The sequence below is a fragment of the Amblyraja radiata genome, chromosome 21, assembly GCF_010909765.2.
Source record: "Amblyraja radiata isolate CabotCenter1 chromosome 21, sAmbRad1.1.pri, whole genome shotgun sequence".
Taxonomy (NCBI): Eukaryota; Metazoa; Chordata; class Chondrichthyes; order Rajiformes; family Rajidae; genus Amblyraja; species Amblyraja radiata.
The window spans coordinates 20078469-20103935 of NC_045976.1; the positions used below are offsets into that span (position 1 = coordinate 20078469).

At 43.2% G+C, this 25467-nt stretch overlaps 1 protein-coding gene across 1 annotated transcript; it reads left to right on the forward strand.

Moving 5' to 3' along the window:
* The first annotated feature begins 4303 nt into the window (after positions 1-4303).
* On the forward strand, positions 4304-25213 carry ndufa9 (NADH:ubiquinone oxidoreductase subunit A9). Its single transcript, XM_033039737.1, has 11 exons — positions 4304-4416; positions 8113-8283; positions 9354-9451; positions 11026-11117; positions 11462-11603; positions 11704-11806; positions 16991-17061; positions 17178-17254; positions 19851-19946; positions 24425-24491; positions 24957-25213. Exons 1-11 carry the CDS (start codon positions 4359-4361, stop codon positions 25125-25127), a joined length of 1146 nt encoding a protein of 381 aa, XP_032895628.1. The 5' UTR covers positions 4304-4358; the 3' UTR covers positions 25128-25213.
* Positions 25214-25467: the final 254 nt, after the last annotated feature.

The following is a 25467-nucleotide window of genomic DNA, read 5'->3' on the forward strand; positions in this document are numbered from 1 at the left end:
CATTGAGGGGAAAATGTGAATGTGAAACTGGAAAAGGAAGCCATAAGGCCCCGAGACCCTGTTCTACCGTTCATGCTGATCTTGGCTACTACTGAACTCAATGACTCAATCTCCATATCTCTCAAAAATCAAGAATGTCAAAGATTTGTGATTCAATCAGAGAAGAAGTTCCTCCTCCTCAACATACAGTAGGTCAGAGGAGATGGCGATACAGGTGAGGGAAAGCTCAGTGCCATCTCTGTAGACTGAATAGAGGTGCTCACTCAGTCAACGGTTGAATTTTCCAATGCAGAGGAGATGATTTTGGGAGGAGTAAATGCGGTGCATACGTGCATGCAATTTGCTGCCTCAACTGAAAGGTAAAAGTACAATTGCAGGGTCTCCTGACATTGCATTAGAAGGTGCTCTTAGAAGGGGAATGGATATTAGTGTTCAAGGTGGAGGTACTTTTGTATCGAATTTCATAACCTTTGTGACGTTTGTGGGTTCTCATTTACACTCCTCTCCTCCTGCTTTCTATGCTGCTTATAAAGATTGATACTGGAGAATCCACAAAGAGGAAGCACAATAAACAATAGGTGCAGGAGTAGGCCATTCGGCCCTTCGAGTCAGCACCGCCATTCAACGTAATAATGGCTGATCATCCACAATCAGTACCCCGTTCCTGCCTTCTCTCCATATCCCTTAACTCCGCTAACCATAAGAACTCTATCTAACTCTCTCTTGAAAACAAATCAATTTCACATCAAGAATTTCCAGAATTACAATTCACCGTGTCCTGAATACCAACAGCTTTTTAATGTACAACAGAGTGGTAGAGTGGCATGGTGGCGCAGCGGTAGAGTTGCTGCCTAACAGCACTTGCAGCGTCAGAGGTGTGGGTTTGATCCCGACTATGGGTGCTGTCTGTACAGAGTTTGTACGTTCTCCAGTGACTGTGTGGGTTTTCTCCGAGATCTTCGGTTTCCTCCCACACTCCAAAGACGTACAGGTTTGTAGGTTAATTGGCTTGGGTTTGTGTACTTGGTAAATTGTTCCTAGTGTGTATGTAGGATAGTGTTAGTATGCGGGGATCGCTGGTCGGTGCGGACTCGATGGGCCGAAGGGCCTGTTTCCGCGCTGTATTTCTAAACTAAACTAAAATGCAGAAAGCTCCAATCATAGCAGTGAGAATGTTCTGACCACAGATCATGTTTCAGCTGTACATCTGGCCAGTAAACTTACCAGCTTTCACCAGGGAGATAGAGTTCAATTGCCCATCAGAGATGCAGTTCAGTACTGCAGCCACACTGGGGAGAATCCGCCAGGTGCGAGTGTGTGAGGAGTATCTGTCCTTATCTGCCTACTAATAGGGGAAATTGACTGACAACCTGGGACATGTAGTCTACTTCTATTCTGATGTTCCATTAGGAAGCTATTGTCAGCTTAGAGGGGTTCACTAGTCTTCATCTCAAGGTAATTTGTGAAAATGTAAGGTGTGATAATTAGGCTGTATTTAAACTTGCACACAGGCAACCAGAATTTGTTTCTCAGAGCTGCAAATATAACAAACCGGGCTTTTGAAAATTGGCTTAATCCAGAATGGAGGAATTTTGCACATAGTTCTAAATGGCTAATGCCATCAGGAAATTTGACTCATTGGTCTGAAATATTGCAAATTAACCTCACTGATGTATTGTGTGAGGGTTTGGTTTATTATTATCACATGCTCCGAGGTACAGCGGAAAGCCTGGTTTTGTATGTTATCCAAACTTGAAAAATACATTGATACAATCAGTTCAAATGCAAGTACGATAGATAGAGCAAAGCGGAAAATACAGACTGCAGGAAATAGGGAGGTTGCACGGCAGTCGAGGTCATGACCCGTGACCCATACTGTTACCACAAAACGGCTTCTGGAGTACAAGCGGTGAACTGCAGGTAAACACATACTATGGCTTCCAGTACAGCGGGCCCGTCTTCTGTCCCAGCATCCAGACTCCACGCTGACTGATTCCACACTTGGGGTCCAGGGGTCAGAGGGGTGAATCACCCCGTGTGGTGGTGTGGGTCGGGGGGGAGGGGGGGGGGGGTGAGTTGCCCCGTGTGATGGTGTGGGTCGGGGGGGTGAATCACCTCGTGTGGTGGTGGGGGTCGGGAGGATGAATCACCCCGTGTGTGGGTTGGGGTCTGGGTGGGGTCAATCACCCCTTGTGTGGGGGTCGGGTGCAGCGAGGTCAGTGACTCTGGGTGGGCGGAGGGACCAGACTGCCCCCAACTCTGCTGCAGCTGACAGGGACGTTGCCGGGTTTATGGCCCCGTGTGTCCACTGCCCGGAGCCGCGGCCCAGCTCCACCCGGCCCCGTGTGTGGGCGCTGCTGACCCACAGCCCGTCACAGTGCGGCCGCACAGGGAGAGACGGGGTGGAGGGCGGCCGTGGCCAGACAGCGCTGACCCCAAGTGGAGAGTGGGGGCTGTCCCGAGTGATCCGCTCCTTCGGCCGCTTACACCTTGTAGGTATGTTGCAAAACTTACCTTTAGCGGCGCTGCAGTTCTGCTGCTGCCCGTGTGCGGGACTTTGGCGCCTTTGAGAGGGGGGCGGGTTTAAAACGCGATTTTCTCTAGGCTGTTGAAATCGAGGTTGTTCAGCCTACTGACGAAAAATCGCTGCAAAATTCGTTCGCTGCAGGTATTTTTAAACTAAATTGGGTTATTTAATTGTTATAGTAAATTAAAAATCATCGTCTAAAGCCGCGAACCCCGACAACGGGACGGATCTCATGTAGGGGACAAGGCAAGGTAGGTTGTTTATTTTTACATTAAAAAGGGCTTCTTAAGGCCCCTTTATACAAAATTTTATGTTGCGAGTAGCTGACTTGGGGGCCCATTCAAACCCGCAGTATCTTTCATGCCATATGGGCTTCAAATTCACCGCAATGGCAGCGTTCCAAACCAGCGCGTTCCACAGAATCCCACTTGCAAGCTGATTTAAATGGCCATTAATTTACAGCAATTGAACACTAAATCCCTTCCATTTGGCCTATAAATGAATGTCAATGAGATTTAAAAATCATGTTTTATTGTGAATTCTTGTGTGAATGTTCTTTGGACACTTAGGCTATTTAAAAATGTTAATCTTTCCTTAAGAAATGGATAGATGTTTAGATCTGGTAATTGAATTTTGGAATTAGCTACAATTGGGTAACTAACTATTTATATGCTTTAATTTCAGGTCATCCAAGTAAGATTGTTTAATATTTGTTTCAGAATGCTTCAATCTATAATAACTGAAAATTTCTTTCAGTTCTCTTAATTTTTAATAAAGTTATGGGCTTTTGACTGTCTTCAATCACAGCTTTTGTGTTAAGTCAATGGAAAATCAACAGGGAACAAGATGCTAATTTCCGAGTATGAAAATGGCCATAACTTTGTTAATACTGAAGATATGAAAGTGAATTAGGTGTCAAATTAAACTTATTTTTATGCTTTATCTGATGGGATAAATTGCAGACTTGATTTTTTAAATCTCAAAATTTTGTAACATTGCTACACCTTGGTGCTCGAGTTCAGAGTGCTCAGTCACCCTCCAGCCCCGGGCGGTTGTGGGCCGGGATTGCCCTCAATCCGCCGGTATGCTGCACTTTCGCAAATCAGTGAGCATCAGTGATTTTGGCGGTTTTCTCTCACGGTTACCCATACTTACACAATTTTTTACAGCGCAAAAATTGACCATTTGGGGTTTTTTTAACAGGTAAGAACGTACGTGTTTCGTGTGTTACTAGTGTATGCCGGAAGCTGCCTTGTACTCCAAAAGGATTGAGCTAATCCGTGCGTCACGCCCTTTGACCTTACGTGCAACCTTCCTATTGTCCTCAACATTATCGGGCATGAGTTCCAGAGACAAAGCCAACATGTCCCAGAGTTCACTAGTTACAATAGTAGACACAAAATTCTGTAGTAACTCAACGGAACAGGCAGCATCTCTTGAGAGAAGGAATGGGTGCGTTTTGAGTCGACCTTTCTTCAGACTCTTTCCTGTTTAGTGCACTGTTGGCATTTCTGACTTTGCCCTGTAAATTAGAATTTAAAAGCTGCAGGCTCTGTAAGTATGGAATAAACAACATAGCAGGTTGGTGGACACAGAGTGTTGGAGTAACTCCGCGGGTCAGGCAGCATCTGTGGACAACATGGATAGATGATCAGTCTGAAGAAGGGTTTCGGCCCGAAACGTTACCTATCTCCTTCGCTCCATAGATGCTGCTGCACCCGCTGGGTTTCTCCAGCATTTGTGTACCTTGGATAGGTGAGGTCTGTGCTGCCCAGAGCGCCCCCCGGCGGCCGCCCGCCCCTCTCATTGCTGCTGGTGTCCGCTGAGCAAGATGGCGGCGGCGCTGGTGCTGGGCGGCGGGGTCGGCCGCCGCGTCCTCCCAATGTCATGTAAGTGTCGGTGGCTTCACCTCTGCTCATCGGGCCCCGGCCCGCGGTTTAACCCGGCTCCCGCAGAAACTCGACTCACGCATCCCGTGTGGAGAGAGTTTGCAGCCGGTGTTTACTCACTGGCCCGCGGTGTCGGCCAGGCCCGGGTCGGACCGGCCTTTAATCGGCAGCCCCCGTCACACCTGGCCCATGTTGGGGGTCTCTCTCTCTCTCTCTCCCCCTGGGACCGTCTGTGTGTCAGCTACAGCCTGCTCTGTGTGTCAGCTACAGCCTGCTCTGTGTGTCAGCTACAGCCTGCTCTGTGTATCAGCCACAGCCTGGTCCGTCTCTCTCGGCCCATTTATATGTGTAGGTACTTGGACCCGTAGTCTGCATTCTGGCAAGGTGCATGTAAATAGGGTGCCGACCCGATACATCACCTGTCCATGTTCTCCAGAGATGCTGCTTGACCCGCTGAATTACTCCAGTGCTTTGTGCAATTTTATTTTTGTAAACCGGCATCTACAGTTTCTTGTTTCTACATAATCCAGAACATGCTCTCTCAACCTTCACTCACCCTTGAGTAAACCACAAAGTGCTGGAGAAACTCAGCGGGTCAGGCAGGGAATTGCCTGAAAGCGCTTCGGGTTGGGACCCTTCTTCTGATGCTGCTTCATTGCCAACCACCCCCAGAGTGTGTTTATAAGCCACAGTTTTGTATCTGCACTTGTGATGATGATGATACCTTATAGGGGGGTTGCACGTAAGGTCACTGGGTCATAAGGCTTGACGCACGGAGCCACTCAATCCATTGTGGGAATCGGGGTAAGCGTGAGAGACCTGTACCCAACTTCAGAATTCCAAAAGTGAAGCGAAATTAAGGTAAAGAGAAGCGAGAGCTGAAGGGACAACAACAGCTAAAATGCTTGGCGAACATTGGCCTTGCAGATATCGAAATTGAAAATATTGGGAATTATCGCGTTTGCTCACTGCATTTCATCAACAGTAAGGCATTATTTGTGTTTTTTCTTGATTCCTTTGGTATCTAAAAAGTCTCAGAAGTGATAAATCTGGCTGTAAATTTTGCTTCAGAGGCGTTTTCTTTTTGTATGTAAAAACCCACTTGAGAACCATGGGTGATTTTAAAATTTTACAGCCAGATTTATCACTTCTGAAACTTTTTAGATGCCAAAGGAATCAAGAAAAAACACAAATAATGCCTTACTGTTGATGAAATGCAGTGAGCAAATGGCCGATGTTCGCCAAGCATTTTGGCTGTTGTTGTCCCTTCAGCTCTCGTTTCTATCTACCGTCATTTCTCCTCACTTTTGGAATTCTGAAGTAGTCTCTCACGCTTATCCCGATTTTTATAATTATTTACAGCGCAAAAATTGACCATTTCGGCGGGTTTTAATGGGCCTGCTACGCTGGAAACAATGGTAAGTGCCTACCTGCAGTTCATAGCATGTACTCCACGGCGTAGCGTAGCAACAGTACGGGTCATGGGTCGTGACCCGACTGCCGTGCAACCATCCTATTGTCACTTGTACGAAGCTACGTGCAGTGAAATTCTTTGGTTTTTGCATACAAAGTACATAAAAGAGTTGCCACAAAGGTGCCGACAAAATTACAAAAAGTACTCATCCCTTCTTTGCTCCCCCCACCCCGGGTCCCCCTTTGTTCTTGGTGATATGGCCCATCCATTTTGGAGTGACTTCGTCCTCGGGGCTCCGTCCTTGGCCCGACTCCATTCGGGGACCTATAAAAGGCAGCCCCCATGAGGTCCTTTGTCGATCTTCTGGAAGAGCACTTGGGACTGCGTGACCTTTTGGAGTGTCTGCTTGCACGAGGCTTGAAGGGCTTGGCCAAGCAGATACAAGGATCGAACCCGCGGTGGTTGGGGAATAGTATAGGGGAATTTGTGTTGTGTTATCCAAAATAAAGTTTAGTTGCTCAAGTGCTTGATTCAGTATTTTATTAACTGAAACTAGACTGGGGGGAGCTTAGAACGAGCTATTTACAATAACAGAAGGGAAGAAGCCATTTCTGAGTGACGCACGCTATCAAGCCTGTACCTTCTGCTGGATGGGAGAAGAAGGTATGACCAGGGGCGGGGCAGTCTGATTATGTTGGCTTATTTTGCAAGACATTGTGAAGTGTAGATGGAGTCTGTTCTGTGTGATGTACTGGGCTATATCTACAACTGCAATTCGGTCGAGCTGTTCCCAAACCAAGCAGTGGTGGAATCCAATGATGTGCTTTCTGTAATGCATCTGTAGATGGTTGTATGAATTATTGGAGACATGCCGAATTTCCTCAGTCTCCTCAGGTGATGTTGTTGTGCAGTCTTGGCTGTTGCATCAATGTGGTTGGTCTACAACAGATCATTGCTTATATGAACACCAAAGAACTTGAAGCTGTCAATCATTTCCACATCGGCAGCAATGTTTACACCAAGTTTAACAAGATATACCATTGGTTCGAGTATTTGAACTTGTTCCATGTTCCTTCATCCACTATGTACTTCCATCAAAATATCCACAGTTATATACTCCCCCTGTCACAGAGTGTGAATGTAATTTATTGCTGATCACTTACCCTGAACAGTATCTGCATTAAATCAGCAAATTGGACATTCCTCCTCCAGAGGGGCAGAGAGAGAGAGAGAATGAAGTCTGATCTCTCTGGCAAAAATTTGTTACAGCCTGATTTTGATCATTCACCAACAGAGTGTGAACGTAATCCATTGTGTGCTTTTTCTTTGTTTTAAAGAATGTGTACAATTCCCTGTCTTGTCACTGTTTCTCATGTACAGAATATGGAATTATTACGCATCCTGCTTTCCCCACGTCACAATGTGCAAATATAGAAAGAAAAAGAGGAGGTATTAAAGTATGGTTAAAAATATGGAACGTGGCTGAGTGTATTTTAGGAGCTCTGATAGGAAAAAAATGTCATCAAATACATTATAATAGTGATAATCCACAAAAATGTGGGTGATAGAAGAGTTATGATTCTGTATCTGAAGGCTACTGTTTAAATTGGTGAAGTCCAATGAACGAAGAACATATCAGAGGAACCCTAAATAATGTGAAGGTGGATGTGATGTTTAGCCGCCTTTGTTAATCCTATAATGAACTAAACTGTTGAAGATCAGAACAAATAAATTCCAATGCCACTTGAAAGTTTACTTCATCCTAGAATGTTTGTTGTAAAATGTGCCAAAAATTTATATTTTAATCAATTGTGTGATTTATTTTCGAGCAAATTCCATTGCAGATATATTCAAGTTCATTTTTCCATTGATTTCCTTCATTCTACAAGGCTGCTAATTTCAGTTGGATGTAAACTGTTGAATAATTGAATCTTCTGCAAAATTTTGCTTGTGTGGACGTGGAATAGCAATTTTGGAATGAACCAGTGGCGTTGACTTGGAAAGTTAAATTAATATTTAGTGGGTCTGTTGTTTGAAAAAAACATAGTTTTTCCTTATCCTCAAATGTTTACTATTTTTAGAGGCTTTTCATGAATGGTATTGTTTTTTCAATTTGCTACATTAATTGCAGGTAGCAATTTCTTATTAATTAGTATATAAAAGTTTTTTTTTTAAACTAAATTTAATTATCTATGCAGTATTTCCTACAGATGTTAATTATTTATTACCTGTTATGAATTGCATGTATGCAGATAACCATATGTACTTACATTATGTTGCAGGTGTTGTATCACCAGGCTTATCCTCAGCAGTGTCTATTTTAATTCAGAAAAGGAATATTCACCATGCTGTTATACCGGCTGGTAAAAGTGGTCGATCATCTTTGAGTGGGATTGTGGCTACAGTTTTTGGAGCATCCGGATTTCTTGGACGATATGTGGTTAACAGACTTGGTAAGGTCTAACACTTAAATTAATTGATCTAATAGGCATTAAGGATATTAATTCCTTAAACACTTTATTCTACGTAGAAAGGTTCTTAAACATCAGTGCATTAAAGAGAAAGGTTTTTTTTAGACATTGCATTGCAAAGGAGTTCTTGCTAAGAATGCTACAGTTACTACATTATGACATCTATCACATAAGAACTTCAAGGAACATTTATTTGCTATAAGAATGATTGAATCCCCAAAACTTGACATATCAACAGTAATTATTTTAAAAATTAATTCCAACTCTTGTACCCATTATACTGCCCAATGAAGGCAAGCTTGGTAAATGCCTTCTTCAGCACCCTGCCCACTTGTGCCGCTTCTTTCATGGAACTGTATATCTTCACCTCCAGGTCTGCCTGTTCTACCACACTCCCCAGTGTAAATCCTGTCTTGGTGTGTTTTATCAAAGTGCAACACCATGCATTAATCTGAATTAAACTCCATTTGTCATTCCTCAATTCATTGTCCAGTTGATCCTATTATAATCTTAGATGGCGTTCTTTACTGTCCACCAGACCACCAATTTTAATGTCAGCCACAATCTTACTAACCATGCCACCTATATTCATATCAAAATCCTTAATCTAACTATCAAATAACAGTGCGTCTAGCACCGATTCCCATGGCACACCATTTGTTGCAGGACTCCAGTCTGAAAAACAACGTTTTACCACCAAACTCTTATATTCTATCTTCAAGCTAATTTTGTATCCAATTGGCTAGTCACTCTGGTCCCAGATCATTTCAGCATTCAGATCAGCCTATCATGTGATACCTTGTCAGAGGCCTTATTAAAGTCCATGTAGACAATGTCTACGCACTATTCTCAACAATCTTGCAAGAACCACCAAATGGCCTCTATAGTACTACAAACAATAGTCGAAGGATTTTTTAAATATTCAGACATTGGATTTTAATTGATTCTGATAATATTTGTTCGACGAGTTTGTTGCAGGTATCCAGGTACCCTTCCCAGGCTTCAATATAATAAAGATTCTGTTTAATATTAAAATATTTCCCTGTTTTTAGGGCGGATTGGCTCTCAAGTAGTCATCCCATATCGTTGTGATCCATATGATGTTAACTATCTCAAACCTATGGGTGATCTTGGACAGCTGACTTTTCTAGTGAGTCTCATTTACTCTTGGAAGAAAATGTGAAGTTTTAACTGGTGGATATGTTTGATAAGTTTTAAAGTGATAATATTGACATACTGTGCTACAGTTTCTTTGGCTGTTGTCTAATGATTTTCCATTAAATTTACGATGGAGAAAGCAGTTATCGTGTGGAAATGTGTGAATAAGTTATCCACACTCTCAGCTAGTGGAAGCTGATTTCACTTGAAGTGCTGTGGTGAGAGAGTTAACCTTACTTCAGTTGAAAGTAAATTTACCCGAGTTCAAAGTTTGTGGGTTTGAATCTACAGATTGAAGCACATAATCCAGGCTTATTCTAGCTCTGGCCTCTCTGTTATCCCTAAATTTAACCATTAGCACTACCATTTATGCCTTCAGCTGCTGAGAGACTAATCTCTGAATGTCCTTCTCTTTAATTTCCTGCTTCTCGGGTTATTTGGTGTACTTCGTAAAATGTTTATTCCCCTGCCATGATATTGCATACATTGTTCATCTTCCAACTTCCATGAGATGTCACGGGACTTTTTAAACATTAAATGGACCACACAAATTAAAGTATTAGTCAGAAGTGCTGTCCTTTAGATGAGATGTTAAACCAAGGCGCAATGACCTTCCCATCTTCCACCTGCAGCCCAAACCCTCCCCTTACAGGTGATGTTAAAGGCCCAAAGGCACCACACTGAAGAAGAGGAAGGAAGTTATCGCTGGTGTCACGAGTAATAGTAATCCTGCAATTGTCAATGAATTAAAATAGATTATCTGGTACCTGGTGTTGTTTGAATTTAGTATTCAAATCAGTTTCCTACATTAACATAGTGACTGCAACACTGTAACTTAATTGACAATAAAAAACACTGGTTATCTTAAGATTGAGGATGGTGGTTTAATTTATCCTGTTATGGCCGCATTTTGTTATTCCGCATGGTGAATTTAGGATTTATTTATTGGTGTAGATAATATATCATGTGGTTGGAAACTAAATGTATTTTGTCTGGTGACAATTTTTGCCTTCCACCACAGTGAGGAAGGTGGAGGAGTCACTGTGGTGGATGTTTATGTTAAAATGTATTTTGTGTGTTCCGTTGCTTTTTAATTGTGTGACTGACTTGGCAAATGGAATTTGTCATATGTTGCAAAACATACTTGGCTAATAAAGTATTATTGTGATTGTGATTGTGATGATCCAGTCTAAGGAATTGATTGAAATGAGTAGCTGCTTTGGAGCCAGAGAGCTTATCCTCTTGTTGCTGTAAACTGACTGGTGCATTTCATGCAAACTCTATCGCCACATGTAAATATCCATCTTTCCAATAAATTGACGCTGATAGTTGGATTGAAACTGAAATAGAAGTGAAATTATCCTTGAAATTTGCCACCCCAACTAATTCAGATCGGGCAAAATATTATTAATAAACATATAATAAATTATTTAGGTTTCCAGTTTGGGGCTGTTGCATGCAAGATGCCTATTTGAGAGGTGGTGAAGTTACAAAGCTTCACTGTGATTTGTTCTTTCTATGAATGGGATATTAATCAATACTTTGATTTGATTTTATTTCTATTAGGAATGGGATCCTAGAGATAGAGATTCCACCAGACAAGCTGTAGAATGTTCCAATGTTGTTATAAATCTTGTCGGAAGGGAGTGGGAAACCAGGTAAGTGCTAATATATCAAAGCAAGGATAATAGTTGTTTTTCAGTACATTGTTTTGCAAGAAGAATACTTTATTTTTCCTGTGGACAATGGAATCTGGAGTTGTTAGGTGAAACTTGGAAAAAATCTCTCGTGGCCACACTGTGAGAATACAGTTTGCTTCTTAATTTTTCCCTTTTTTTCCAAGGTATTCCTTCAACCTGTGTAAATATATTGGAATGAACTTTTCTCTGCATCCAGCTAATGTTGCACTTAACGTCGCAATATTTCATAAAAGTGACTGCCAAAACATTATATCAATTGTTTTCTTTTGCTATTGTCACTTACTGTTTTTCTTTTTTTTTAGTAATTTCAAGTTTGAGGATGTCAATGTCAAAATTCCACAAGATATTGCTCTCGCCTCAAGGGAAGCTGGAGTTGAAAAATTAATCCACATTTCTCATCTGAATGCTGACATGAAGAGTATTTCAAAGTTCTTACGAACAAAGGTATGAAGAACAGCGCATTATGAAAACTTAAGTCTTTTGCAATTGCCAGCAAAGTATACCAAATGATTAAAAACATGCATACTTTATTCTCTTCTGTCAGGCTGTTGGAGAAAGGGTTGTGAGAGATGAATTTCCAGATTCCATCATCATGAAACCATCTGAAATATTTGGAAGAGAAGACAGATTCCTAAATTATTTTTCACGTAAGAAATTTTTTGAAGACACCATAATGTTTTGATTCACAATTAGTGCATACAATTGATAAAATATCTTTGATTTGGCTTGTTACTCTGTCAAGTAGACCTCTTTGTCTATAGAATTATATTGGACATAAAAGCAGACTGTTGATGCCATGAATCTGTCCATTTAAAAAAAACAAAACAAGGTACAGTGAAATTCTTTTTATGCACACCGTTCAGTGAGGTATTACTATACAGAAGCACAATCTTAGATTAAATACAAAATGTATAGAAATAGTCCACTGAAACTATATAGAAGAGTGCCAGATTTTGGCACCATTCTCAAAGTCCAAGTTGCATTAAGTGCAGCTGGCTATACAGGCCCAATGTCCTGGCAGCGTTGCAGGGTCAGCCTGGCCAAGCAAAGTTGTAGGCGTCCTCCACTGCTACTCCACCGTTCTGTGCCGCTGCAGGCCCGGCCAGTTCCTTACACCCATCTTTTTATAGATTACCCCCAAATAGTTTACCTTGAATACATATCTAGTTGCCTTTTGAAATTTCTCGTAAAATCTGATTCCATCACCCAATTCAATCACCCTTATAGGTTTCAAATCTTAACTTTCTATATTGTGTGGGGGGGGGGGAATATATTTTCCAGTATAATTCATTATTTTAAATTGATGATCTCAGGTTATGTGCCCAAGTCAGAAGAAACAGTTTGACCATTCTTTCCTTATATCATAATTATTGTTTTGAATACCTGCATTGGGTTTCCATATAACAATCAATGTTGTATGACAGACATTCCCAGCCTCTGTAATCTCTCCGTCTAACGGAACTTTTTCAACTCTGGTATTCTGGTCTTCTGCTTTTAATGTTTAGCATAACCTGTTTTTGTATTCATTGACCCTATTTACAAATCCAAATCTCCATGTGCTTTCTTAGTTGCTTTGTCAAACAGCATTGCACCTTTGGGATTGGTGAATATACACCCTCAAATCCCTATGAATTTGCATCTCCTAAGTAGTAAAAGGGACCTGTGAAAGTGCATTCATAAACACTTATTCGCATCATCTGCATATAACACAAAATGCAATAATGTTAATACAGGTGCACAACCTTTTATCCGAAAGCCTTGGGACCAGACACTTTTCGTAATTCAGAATTTGTCGGTCTTCGGAATGGAAATTTTTTAGCGTAGATTTTAATGGCTGGCTCAGTGGTAGAGTGCTCGGCTCATATCCGCAAGGTCGCGAGTTTGCGCCTTGATCCTGGCAGTTACTCGATCGCGAGTTTGAGTCTTCAATGTCGTTTTTTCTTGCAGAATAAATGTTTGTATGAAATGCAGTGTAGGAGAGGTGTACTGACTGTGTGGGCAGAACTTTGGAAGTGATTGCCCACCAGTCTAAAAAGCCGCTGTGTCTCCCTGTCCCTGGGATAGCAGGGGGCGATCAAACAGCACAATACCCCCCTCCCCCTCCAACTCCAGAGGAATCCGCTCCCCGATGGGCCGCTACGGCGACAAGTGGCAGTTTGCCCACAGCCCGAGCTGCGCCCCCTCATCCGCCACCCCAAGAACAAGACGTACCTTGCACACCATCAGCTTCTGCCCCTATGTGTTCCTCTGGAGTTGGAGCGGGGCTGGGCTGGAGTTGCTGCTGGCTGTGGGTCTCTGGGATCTCCGTGCTTGCAGTGGGCCTGGGGGTCGGTGGGCAGCGGTGGGAGCTGTGGAGCCTGTGGAGCTACGGACCTACCTCCGTGGAGCTAGCCAGCTTCGGAGCGTGGAGAGCTGCGGGGGCGAGCTGCTGCGACCCGACTCCGGTGGATGGTGACACCGGGAGCTCGCGGGTTCCCGGTGGGAGACTGCTTTGCGGGGCACCGGCAGCGGCGACTTCTCCCGCCCGAATTACGGGGTTGAGAATGACCTGGAGGGGGGCCTTACAACGCCCGGCGCGGCTGTAAATTGCCGCGGACGTGCTAGCGCCCGCCGGGGGCTTTGATCGTGAGTCTACCGTGGGAACTTTTTAACTCAGCGGGCAGGCAGCAGCATATTGTCAATTATTAAACCTCCCGCGCAATATACCCTCACCTTCTCTTTTATGAATGGGGATTTAGTTCCCCTTTCTTCGAGGACCGACCGGAGGTTCCGCTGTCACCTCTGCGGGCCGCCCTCGGTGAACGTTTTCAAGGACCTTTCTTCAAGGACCGAAAAAATGGCCGCTATTCGGAGGTTTTCGTTATTTGGATCTTCGGATAAAAGGTTGTGCACCTGTAACATGCTTGGGACATTCTGCTGCTCCAGTTAATAAAATGTCCCTACATTAACACTATCAGCCATAATTAATAGTCAGGATAATATATACAAATATTATTTGAACAAATTTTAAAAAATTGATAAAATTCCTCATATGACTCTTTTTTTAATGCTCATGGAATTAAAAGCAAGTTATTAAGTTGGCTAGTTATAAACTTATTGAGGCTGAAATGGTGAGGACTTATGACAGATATTTAGATTACCATTTCATGCGTCCTATTATTATTTTTTTTAAAGAAGACACTTTTATATGTTTGTTGATCATGTAAAGATAAGTAACATTGTGAGTAATGTAGATGGAAACATTCAATTACAAAGAAATGGTAATACAGGTGCACAACCTTTTATCCGAAAGCCTTGGGACCAGACACTTTTCGTAATTCAGAATTTGTCGGCCTTCGGAATGGAATTTTTTTAGTGTAGATTTTAATGGCTGGCTCAGTGGTAGAGTGCTCGGCTCATATCCGCAAGGTCGCGAGTTTGCGCCTTGATCCCGGCAGTTACTCGGTCGCGAGTTTGAGTCTTCAATGTCGTTTTTTCTTGCAGAATAAATGTCTGTATGAAATGCAGTGTAGGAGAGGTGTACTGACTGTGTGGGCAAAACTTTGGAAGTGATTGCCCACCAGTCTAAAAAGCCGCTGTGTCTCCCTGTCCCTGGGATAGCAGGGGGCGATCAAACCGCACAATACCCCCCCCCCCCTCCCCCTCCAACTCCAGAGGAATCCGCTCCCCGATGGGCCGCTACGGCGACAAGTGGCAGTTTGCCCACAGCCCGAGCTGCGCCCCCTCATCCGCCACCCCAAGAACAAGACGTACCTTGCACACCATCAGCTTCTGCCCCTACGTGTTCCTCTGGAGTTGGAGCGGGGCTGGGCTGGAGTTGCTGCTGGCTGTGGGTCTCTGGGATCTCCGTGCTTGCAGTGGGCCTGGAGGTCGGTGTCCCGTTGGTCCTGACGTCTCCGGCCACCCCCCTGGACTGGAGCTGAGACTGGGAACTGTACCGCCCTTGCCCCCTCCCTCTGCAACTGCAAACAACCCCACTCTCCTGCAAGGGCGGTACAGTTCCCGGAGGATGGCAGGTGGCCGGAGACGTCGGGACCAACAGGAACCCGCTCCCCGATGGGCCCCTACGACGCCCCGAGCTGCGCCCCGTCATCCGCAACCCAGGTTCCTCTGTAGTTGGTGCGGGGCTGGGCTGCTGTTGGCTGTGGGTCTCTGGGATCTCCGTGCTTGCAGTGGGCCTGGGGGTCGGTGTCCCGATGAGGGGGCGCAGCTCGGGGAACGGCTTCTGGTGGTCCTGACGTCTCCGGCCAGTTTGCAGTTTTCCTCTGGAGTTGGAACGGGGCTGGGCTGCTGCTGGCTGTGGGTCTCTGGGATCTCCGTGCTTGCAGTGGGCCTGGGGGTCGGTGTCCCGTTGGTCGTGACGTCTCCGGTGACTGGCACTGACCTGCTGTCATCGCCGACGTGAAGACAGTGCAAAGCCCCCGCGCCGGTGCAATGAGCGGGGAGCTGGAGAGGGGAGGGAAGGGGTCACACACATGGCCAGGAAGCAGAGGGATGTAGGTGGGGTGAAATTGAAGGGAGCGACAATCTGCTGCTGCCTGCCCGCTGAGTTAAAAAGTTCCCATGCAAGACTCACGATACACTGTGTATCGTGAGTCTACCGTGGGAACTTTTTAACTCAGCGGGCAGGCAGCAGCAGATTGTCAATTATTAACCCTCCCGCGCAATATACCCTCACCTTCTCTTTTATGAATGGGGATTTAGTTCCCCTTTCTTCGAGGACCGACCGGAGGTTCCGCTGTCACCTATGCGGGCCGCCCTCGGTGAACGTTTTCAAGGACCTTTCTTCAAGGACCGAAAAAATGTCCGCTATTCGGAGGTTTTCGTTATTTGGATCTTCGGATAAAAGGTTGTGCACCTGTACTATATTGTAAAATAGTTATGAAATAGTAAAATCACAGAAGCACTGAAGGACCAAACAGATTTGAATATCTATGAGCGTAAAGCATTACATGTCTTGGAAAGTAATTATTAAGATTTATGGAACATAAATTTATGCCTTTATATCTGGAGGAATGGAGTGCATCAGGATTATGTAACTGATGTAAAAACAAAACCTCCATTTTTAGAAACACGGCATGGAAACACGCCCTTCAGCCCACTGAGTCCATGCTGACTGTCGATCACCCGTTTGCACTAATTCTATGTTATCCCACTTTCTCATCCACTCCCTACACACTAGGGACAATTTACAGATGCTAATTGACCTGGAAATCCGCAGATCTTTCGGATGTACAGTCAAAGGAAGAACTTACAAACTCCACACATACAGCACCTGGGGTCAGGATCGAACCATGGTCTTTGGTGCTTTGAGGCAGCAAATCTAGCAGCGGCACCACTGTGCCGCCATTGTCTTGACTTCTTAAGTTTCAGGACCATTCTGCTTTCTGCCTTTAACCCCTGACAACCTTACTAGTCAAATAGAGTTATACAAAAAAAATCAAAAATATAATATTAGTGTACATTAACTGAGGGTAAAGGTTAAATTTAAGATTAATAAAGGTCACAAAGTTATAACCAAAAGTTTATTTAGGATAACAGAATAGTTTCTACTGCTTAGCGTCTCCTTCAAACATTGGAGACAACCCAGTCTGTTAAAGCAAAAATTATTCAGTAACAAAAGGCTGAATTGGATTGGAATGTGGAATCAGAACTCCCTTTAAAATTCATTAGTGGAAGTATTTTACTTCATCGTACTATTGACTAATGAAACAACAGGAATATATATTGCATGGAAATAAACGTTCTCCTGTCTGTCACTAAATAAACTAATGACACACTTTCCTATTTTTAAGCACATAATTGAAGAACAGTGCAAATTATTTTTCCAGATATGCGGTGGTTTGGGCGTGCCACACCACTTATTTCTATGGGCATGAAGACCGTGAAACAGCCTGTATATGTATGTACATTAAAAAATGGTTTCTGACTTATTTACATTGTTTACCAATAATTATATTCTTACTAATTCTGTGTTAACTAAATAAATAAACTTGTTTTTTCTCTCTTAATAAATAGGTGGTGGATGTGGCTAAAGCAATTGTAAGTGTTATTAAAGAACCTGACTCCATTGGGAAAACATACATTATAGTTGGGTAAGTTTTTGATGGCCAAACAACGACTTCTTGCTCCTTCTGCCACACATAGTTTCATTGTATTGGTTCCTCTGTGGGTTTTTGTCAAAATCGGTCATTCTTAAGACCTCGTAACTATCCTTTGATTAATTCTAGCCCATTTTATTTTTCATCAATTTTTCCTTTCACACTTGTTCTCATGTGAGGGTAGGATTATAACCGTGTCACTTTACAGCCAAAATCCTTCAAATCTTTACATCGACCAGTCCTTAATAACTTTCCTTCCAAGTCCTTAAACATTACTACACTCAGTTCAGATCTCTTTAGCCTGGTTTCGGTTCTGTCTAAAGCACCATAGTGTTGTTAACAATAATCTTAGTTAGTGACATTTGGTCCATTAATTCCTCATTCTTTGGTAGTTCACCAATCCTTTTTGAAAGTAGACACAAAATGCTGGGGTAACTCAGCGGGACAGGCAGCATCTCTGGAGAGAAGGAATGGGTGATGTTTTGTGTCAAGACCCTTCTTTAATCCTTTTTTAAATATTCTTTCATGCTGCAATGTACCCAGTACATATTTGAGTATTTCTCTGTTCCCACACAGTTACTCTGTATCAGACACTCTCCGAGTCAGCATCAGTGAGACAGAAGCTCGTCTATCAAGAATATTGTGCCTTATGTCGTATCTCAGAATACACAATCTTAATGTGCTACTGCGCAGAACTTGCAACAGATCTGTCAAATGTCCATGGATTTACTACCTTGGAGCTCGATGTGCACAGGGATCCCCGTAGAGGTCATAGAGAGATGTAGCATGGAAACATCCCCTCAGTCCACCATGGCTCTGAATGGTCTGAAGAAGGGTCTCGACCTGAAAAGTCGCCTATTCTTTTTCTCCAGAGATGCTGTCTATCCCGCTGAGATACTCTAGCTTTTTATGTCTATCTTCAGTTTAAATCAGCATCTGCAGTTCCTTCCTACACATGGCTCTGTCAGAATCCACAAGAGTAGATTCCTCACCAACTGCATGAAAACCTTTATTCACAGCCTGAAGAAGGGTTCCAACCTGAAACGTCATCTGTCCATTCATTCTATAGATGCTGTCCAATCCACTGAGTTCATCTGGCATTTTATTATTCACAGTTTGAAGTTCTGTTTGCCTAAATCACTAATGTATCTTCTTGCTGTCCAGCAATCCTTAATGACAACTTTATAAGCCATGGTGGTGATTGAGCTCCTCACCATTAGTAAAAATAACAACATTGTTTCTTATGCTTCATTAAAATGACATGAGAAAAATATATAAATCTGTATGGAAGCTTCCTTCAAGGAGTGGCTCCTTTTCCTTAGCTTAACGTCTCGACCCAAAACGTTGCCTATCACATCTTCCAGAGATGCTGCCTGACCCGCTGAGTTACACCAGCATTTTATGTTTCACTCAGGATTCCAGAGTGTGCAGTTCCTCGTGTCTCCTTACAAATATCTGCCTGAGATTTTCATTAGTTGTTCCCACATTTCACATAATTACCATGTATAGCTTCAATACTGCCATTCCTACAGCTGATTATAGTGATAGTGTTATTGGTTTATATGAATGTAAATAATCATCAATAGTTGTCAATTATTATAACAGCTCAGATATTGTAATGGTACTAAAATGTGATTTTTATATTGGGCTAAACTTAGTGGGATGAGGAGTTAGTGGATGAAAACGAGAAGCCCTCAATGACCAACACAGACTAGGCAAATACTTTGTCAAGCACCTGCGCGTCATCTGCCGTGGCCGTCTGTAGCTCCTGATTCCCTGCTCCCACATTGACCTATCTAACTTTGGCCTCCTCTACTGCCCTGGTGAGGGCAAATGCAAACTAGAGGAACAGCATCTCATATCCTGCGTGGGTACTGTACATACCCAACGGCATGAACATTCAATTCTGCAGTTTTGGGCCTGTTCCTTCTCTGTCCCTGTCTCATTCCTACTAATCTACCCAAGTCCTCTCTCACACACCTTTTCAACCCCATATCAACTCCCTATCACCCAGTATTTTCCCCTTCTCCCACTGTTTGCATCTGCCACTGTACCTCCCTTATTTGGTTCCATGCTCCACCTTCTTTTCTTGGATAATTCTATCATCTGCAGCTCTTTGTTGCCTGCACCTATCACCTCCCAGCCTCTGTTGCTATTTCCACCCTTCCTTCTTCCACCTGATTCTATCTGCCATTCGAGCCCTCCTCACCCAGATCTACTTATTGCTTGTCAGCTGTTACCCCACCCCTCTGTCTCTCTCTACTGGCTATTTCCACTATGCTCTTTCATTCCAGATTAAGGGTCAAAGTTTGAATTGACACCCCTCCATTTCCCTGCACAGATGCTGCCATACACACTGAGTTCTTCCAGCAGACTGATTGTTGCTCCAGACTCCAATCTCTTGTGACTCCAGCTTTACTAGCTTCTTCTGTCTCCTTTCAGTTCTGATGCAGGATCCCCGACCTGAAACATTGTCTTTGTTTCTCTTCCCACAAAGGCAGCCTGAATTTTCTGTTTGTGTGATAAAAATAAGTGTGTCATTTCTGGTTCAGTATCCATACCCCAATAAAATATTTATTTCATTTAACAGACCTCATCGATACCTTCTGCATGACCTCGTGGAATATGTATATGCTGTTATGCACAGACCGTTTATTTCATATCCATTGCCAAGGCCTCTCTATCAGTAAGTACCTGAAAAAGTAAACAATGTGACACAATACACTGCTATATCCATGATTGTGCAAATGCAAAATTCCAAGTTACCTGGCTTGATCAGTTTTCACTTGGCTTTTAGTTGAGAGGATTCTCCTATGGATTTAAAACTAATATAAATGCTTTTTAAAATTCTTCTGTAACCTCATGGTTGTTGATATGGCTCTGAAATACTTTATTGGATCAGATCATCTGACTGACAGTTTGCCAACCATAGGAGCTCCTTGGGTTATGGAAGCTCTTACTTGGGGAAATCTGACCTAATGCAAATTCTCCAATATATATTTAATGTTTTGTCCTCAACTGCAATCTGTGGTAGAAAATTCCACAGTTTACCACTCTTTGATGAGAACAGTATTCTAGTCTCAGCTATAAATATCCTACTCCTAAGCTTATACGGTTCACCATCCCTTCTCCGACACCTCGCCCCCGCTTCCTCCGAGAAATCACCTTCCGTAATCTAAAATCCATTGATCCCCACCATCTCTCTGACCTGCTCTCCACCACTCTCCCCCTGGACTCAACCCACATCTCACCTGATGATCTCACAAACCATCTCAACTCCACCTTGTCTACCTCCCTTAACACTACGGCCCCCCTCAAAACAAGAACCGTAACTTTCAACACATCTTCACCCTGGTACACACCTGCACTTCGTAAACTGAAACAGACTGGTCGCCGACTTGAACGACTCACAAATAAATCATCTCTCACAGTCCACCTTGAAGCTTACAAACTCCACCTCACTGACTACAAAGATGCCCTCATTGCTGCAAAATCTGCCTACCTCTCTTCCATATTCATCGACCCCTGCCTAAACCACAGAACCCTCTTCTCCACAGTGGGCAACCTCCTCAAGCCTTGAGCCAACACTCTCCCTACCTCTACTCCGGATCTCTGCAACTCATTCCTCCACTTTTTCGCTGATAAAATCAGCACCATCTATCAATCTTTATCCCCTGTACCCGACTCCCCAGCATCTACTCCACCACCTACCAAGGCCCCTCCTTTCAACATCTCCACTGACCTCCTTACCCCTCCTCCACACTGCTTCCTCTCCCAGTTTGACCTGGTCACCCCTATTGAAATCTTCAAACTCATCAGCACTTCCAAACCCACTACCTGCTCCCTCGACCCTCTCCCCACTCCCCTGCTGAAGTCCTGCCTCCCCGTTCTCTGCCCCTACCTCACTAATCTCTTCAACTCCTCATTGTCCCAAGGAATTGTCCCCTCCGCTTTCAAAACTGCTGCTGTTACACCAATCTTAAAGAAACCTGGTCTTGATCCCTCCTCTCTCATTAACTACCGCCCAATCTCAAACCTCCCCTTTCTTTCAAAAACCCTGGAGCGTATCGTTGCGTCGCAACTTCATTCCCACCTCCTTGCGTATAACCTACATGAACCCCTCCAATCTGGCTTTCGCCCCCTCCATAGCACAGAAACTGCTCTCCTCAAAGTCCTCAACGACCTCCTCACCTCTGCTGACACTGGTTCCCTCAACATCCTCATCCTCCTCGACCTGAGCGCAGCCTTCGATACAGTGAACCATAACATCCTGCTCACCAGACTCAAAGACCTCGGCATTGAAGGCTCTGCACTCAGCTGGCTCCGTTCCTACCTTTCCAACAGATCCCACTTCATCTCTCTCCACAACCACACCTCTGCTACAGCCACAGTCACTCAAGGCGTTCCCCAAGGCTCCGTGCTCGGCCCCCTCCTCTTCATCATCTACGTCCTCCCCCTTGGTCAGATACTCCGCCACTTCAACCTGGACTTCCACTGTTACGCTGATGACACCCAGATCTACCTCGGCACCAAATCCCCCCACAACCCCACCCCTTTCCCATATCAACTCCTGTTCGTCAGCTATAAAAACCTGGATGCAACATAATTTCCTCAAACTCAACAGCGATAAGACAGAATTCCTCCTCATAGGCTCCAAAGCCACACTCAGCAAAATCAATAACCCCACTCTCACCATCGATGGCACCACTGTCTCCCCATCTCCCCAGGCCCGCAACCTTGGCGTGATCTTTGATTCCACCCTCTCCCTTGAGCCTCACATCCGCCATGTCATTAAAACCTCCTTCTTTCATCTCCGCAACATCGCCAAACTCAGACCCTCTCTCACACCTCCCGCTGCTGAAAGACTCATCCATGCCTTCATCTCCTCCCGACTGGACTACTGCAACTCACTTCTCCTTGGCATCAGCTCCACCTACATCAACCGACTCCAACTGGTCCAGAACGCAGCCGCACGACTCATTACACACACCAAATCCTGGCATCACATCACTCCAGTCCTCAAACAACTTCACTGGCTTCCCATCTCCCACCGGATCAACTACAAAATCCTGATCCTCACCTACAAAGCCCTCCACCATCTGGCCCCCCCATATCTCACTGACCTCCTCTCCCCCTACCAACCCTCACGGTCCCTCAGATCCACATCAGCCGGTCTCCTCTCCATCCACAAGTCCAACCTCCGCAGTTTTGGGGACAGAGCCTTCTCCAGGGCAGCTCCCAGGCTCTGGAACTCCCTCCTCCAACTGATCCGCAATTCTGTGTCCCTCACCATCTTCCAGTCCCGCCTCAAGACCCATCTCTTCACCTCTGCCTATCCTTAGCCCCACGTCCCCCTCCCTTTTCATCTGTGCATTAATTGCCTCATATTGTGTTTTGTATTGAATTCTGTCTTTACTTTGTGTACTAGTCATGTCTCTACTATTTATTTCATTCCCCTTACATGTTTTTCCTCTACCTGCTAAATTTTTGTAAGGTGTCCTTGAGACTCTTGAAAGGTGCCCATAAATACAATTTATTATTATTATTATTATTATTATTACTCCATATTCTTAGCTGTGACCCATCATTCTGGTCTTCCTTCACTTTTGGGATCATCTTTCCTTCAATAATCTTTCCAGTCCTTTTAGCGTGATAGATTTTTAGTTTGTCAGATTTCTTAATTCAAGTGAGTAGAAACCCGATTATGTCAATCATTCTTCAGACATCAGTCTTTATATCCTAGGAATCAGTCTGTGAAGTCTGAAGGGCAAGATATAAAATGAGCATAACCAAATCATGTACCAAGTCATATAACTGCTATAATTATTGCTTTTGTAGTTTTTTTTTGTTTTGTTTTTTTGCACAATCCGCAAGCATTGCCACTTTTCATTTCACTGCACATCTAGTATGCATATGTGACAAATAAACTTGACGACTTGACTTTCAAACAATTTAATGGCAAAGGTGCCTTTCCAGTGTAAATATCCCTGGAGGGTGGTAAACATAATGATTGAAACTGGGGCCTCCAGACAAGAGGACACTGTGGCCCCAATCATCTCATCTGTCAGATTACTGATTTTTCTTTTTACTTTGGAGTTGTGGCATGTTATTTCTTTGCTTGGATGCAAACAGATTAAATTATCTGCGATCTTAATCTCAATTTACTACGGTTCTCCAGCTCCTAGCTCTTGCCATTCTTTAGTTACTATTGGCCTTCCATACTTTCCTCTCAGCCATCCATCATCTTATCTCAAAAGTTCTAAATATTTAAGGCAAATAAGATACACCATATAAGTATAAGGAACATAACAAATCCTTATGAGGGATTATTTTAATGATATTACTGCTTCATAAATGTCAGTGAAACTTGGTATTGACTTTGCCAGCCTATCAAATTTATGAGAATCTTGTTATCTGTTGTTAGCATTGGTTGAGTTAATATAAAAATGAAATATCTGTTTTTTTTTGTACTCAGACCATCTAGTGATTAAAGGGATGCTTGGAATGATTGAGATTATCAAGGTTTTAAGGAAAATGAATGAGATTGATTGAACCTATTTCTGCAAATTGGGAGTCTTGAAATAAAAGGACGTAACCTAAACATTGGACCCAGACCTTTCAGGACTGTAATTGGATGGAAATAACCTCCACGTGCAGAGAGGTAGAAACTTGGGACTTTACTAAAAATGGCAATTAATGCTGTGCCCATTGTTAATTTTAAATCCAAATTTGTCAGATAACAGTCACCAGTTTCTGATTAGATGACAGATTTCCAGCTTTGTCCTGTGGGATGTAAAGGTTTACATCCCACAGGACAACATATTCTCCCCTCTCTTCAATCATTTTTTCTCTTCCAGCAGCTCAACTGTGATTGACAAAGCTTTGCTACCATCTCTCAGCTGGTCCCACAACATTTTGTGCAATTCAGTCTCTCGTGATTTCTAACCTCCTTCAAATGTTTCTTTGGATTTTTTTTCTCTCTACTTGCCATTCTATGAAAAGTAAAACATGTTCAGCCATTAATTTTTCAACCTGAAATATTAACACTGTTTCTCTCTCCACAACAACTACTTGAGTTGCTGAATATTTATTGCAATTTGGTTTGGGACCATTTTAAATTGTTAGGTCATAATCTATTAACTGATTTTCATTTTCTTCTTCCAGTTTGGCAGCACGGCTGTTTGAGATGAGCCCGTTTGATCAATGGACGTCACGAGACAAAGTAGACAGGGTACGTTTGCACTGTGACCATATTTCACATTATTAGCTCAGTGTTTTAAATATAATTATACCAGAAAATATAATGCCTTTTCTGAAAAAGGAAAATGGATTGCAATGGGGAGATTTAGAGCTTCAGAAAAATGTGGTTATCTGTGAAAGTCTGAAATAATTGTCATTATATATTAATAATTATATATAAATTGTCATGTAACCATATAACCATATAACAATTACAGCACGGAAACAGGCCATCTCGGCCCTACAAGTCCGTGCCGAACACTTATTTTCCCCTAGTCCCATCTACCTGCACTCAGACCATAACCCTCCATTCCTTTACCATCCATATACCAATCCAATTTATTTTAACTGGAAGTTCATTCTTTTACTAAAACAAAAGGAAGATCAGGACCTAAGGGAAGTAGTTTTGATTCCGCTGTATTAATAATAACATATGCATTGTCTCAATTTATTTTAGTTGCACATCACTGATATGAAGTACCCTGACCTTCCTGGTCTGGAGGACTTGGGAATTAACCCAACGGCCATTGAACTGAAAGCAATTGAAGTTTTACGACGTCATCGCAGATACCGCTGGTATGATGCTGAAATTGATGATGCTAAACCAGCTACTCCTGTGAATTACTAATGTTTCAGAAGATGTCCAACCTACTTCTCTCGTAATGTACATAACTTGAAATGTTCTGTTTTAAATAAATAAATATTTAGAGCTGCGTTGCTTGTGGTCTAATAAATGTTTCAGGATAAGAATGGAAAATGGCTTTGGTCTGCCACAATATTCACTTGATTTTGATTGTGCAGGTTTGGGTGTTAAAGATATCATTTGCATATGAGTCCAGGTGATCATTTCAGATGTACACAAGACCTTGGGCACAGAATCTAAATTGCCATTTCATTGTTGTGCTAAGGGAATGTTGCATTTTTTGAGGTGCTGTTTTTTAAATGTTCTGAACACCATTACGGTTCAG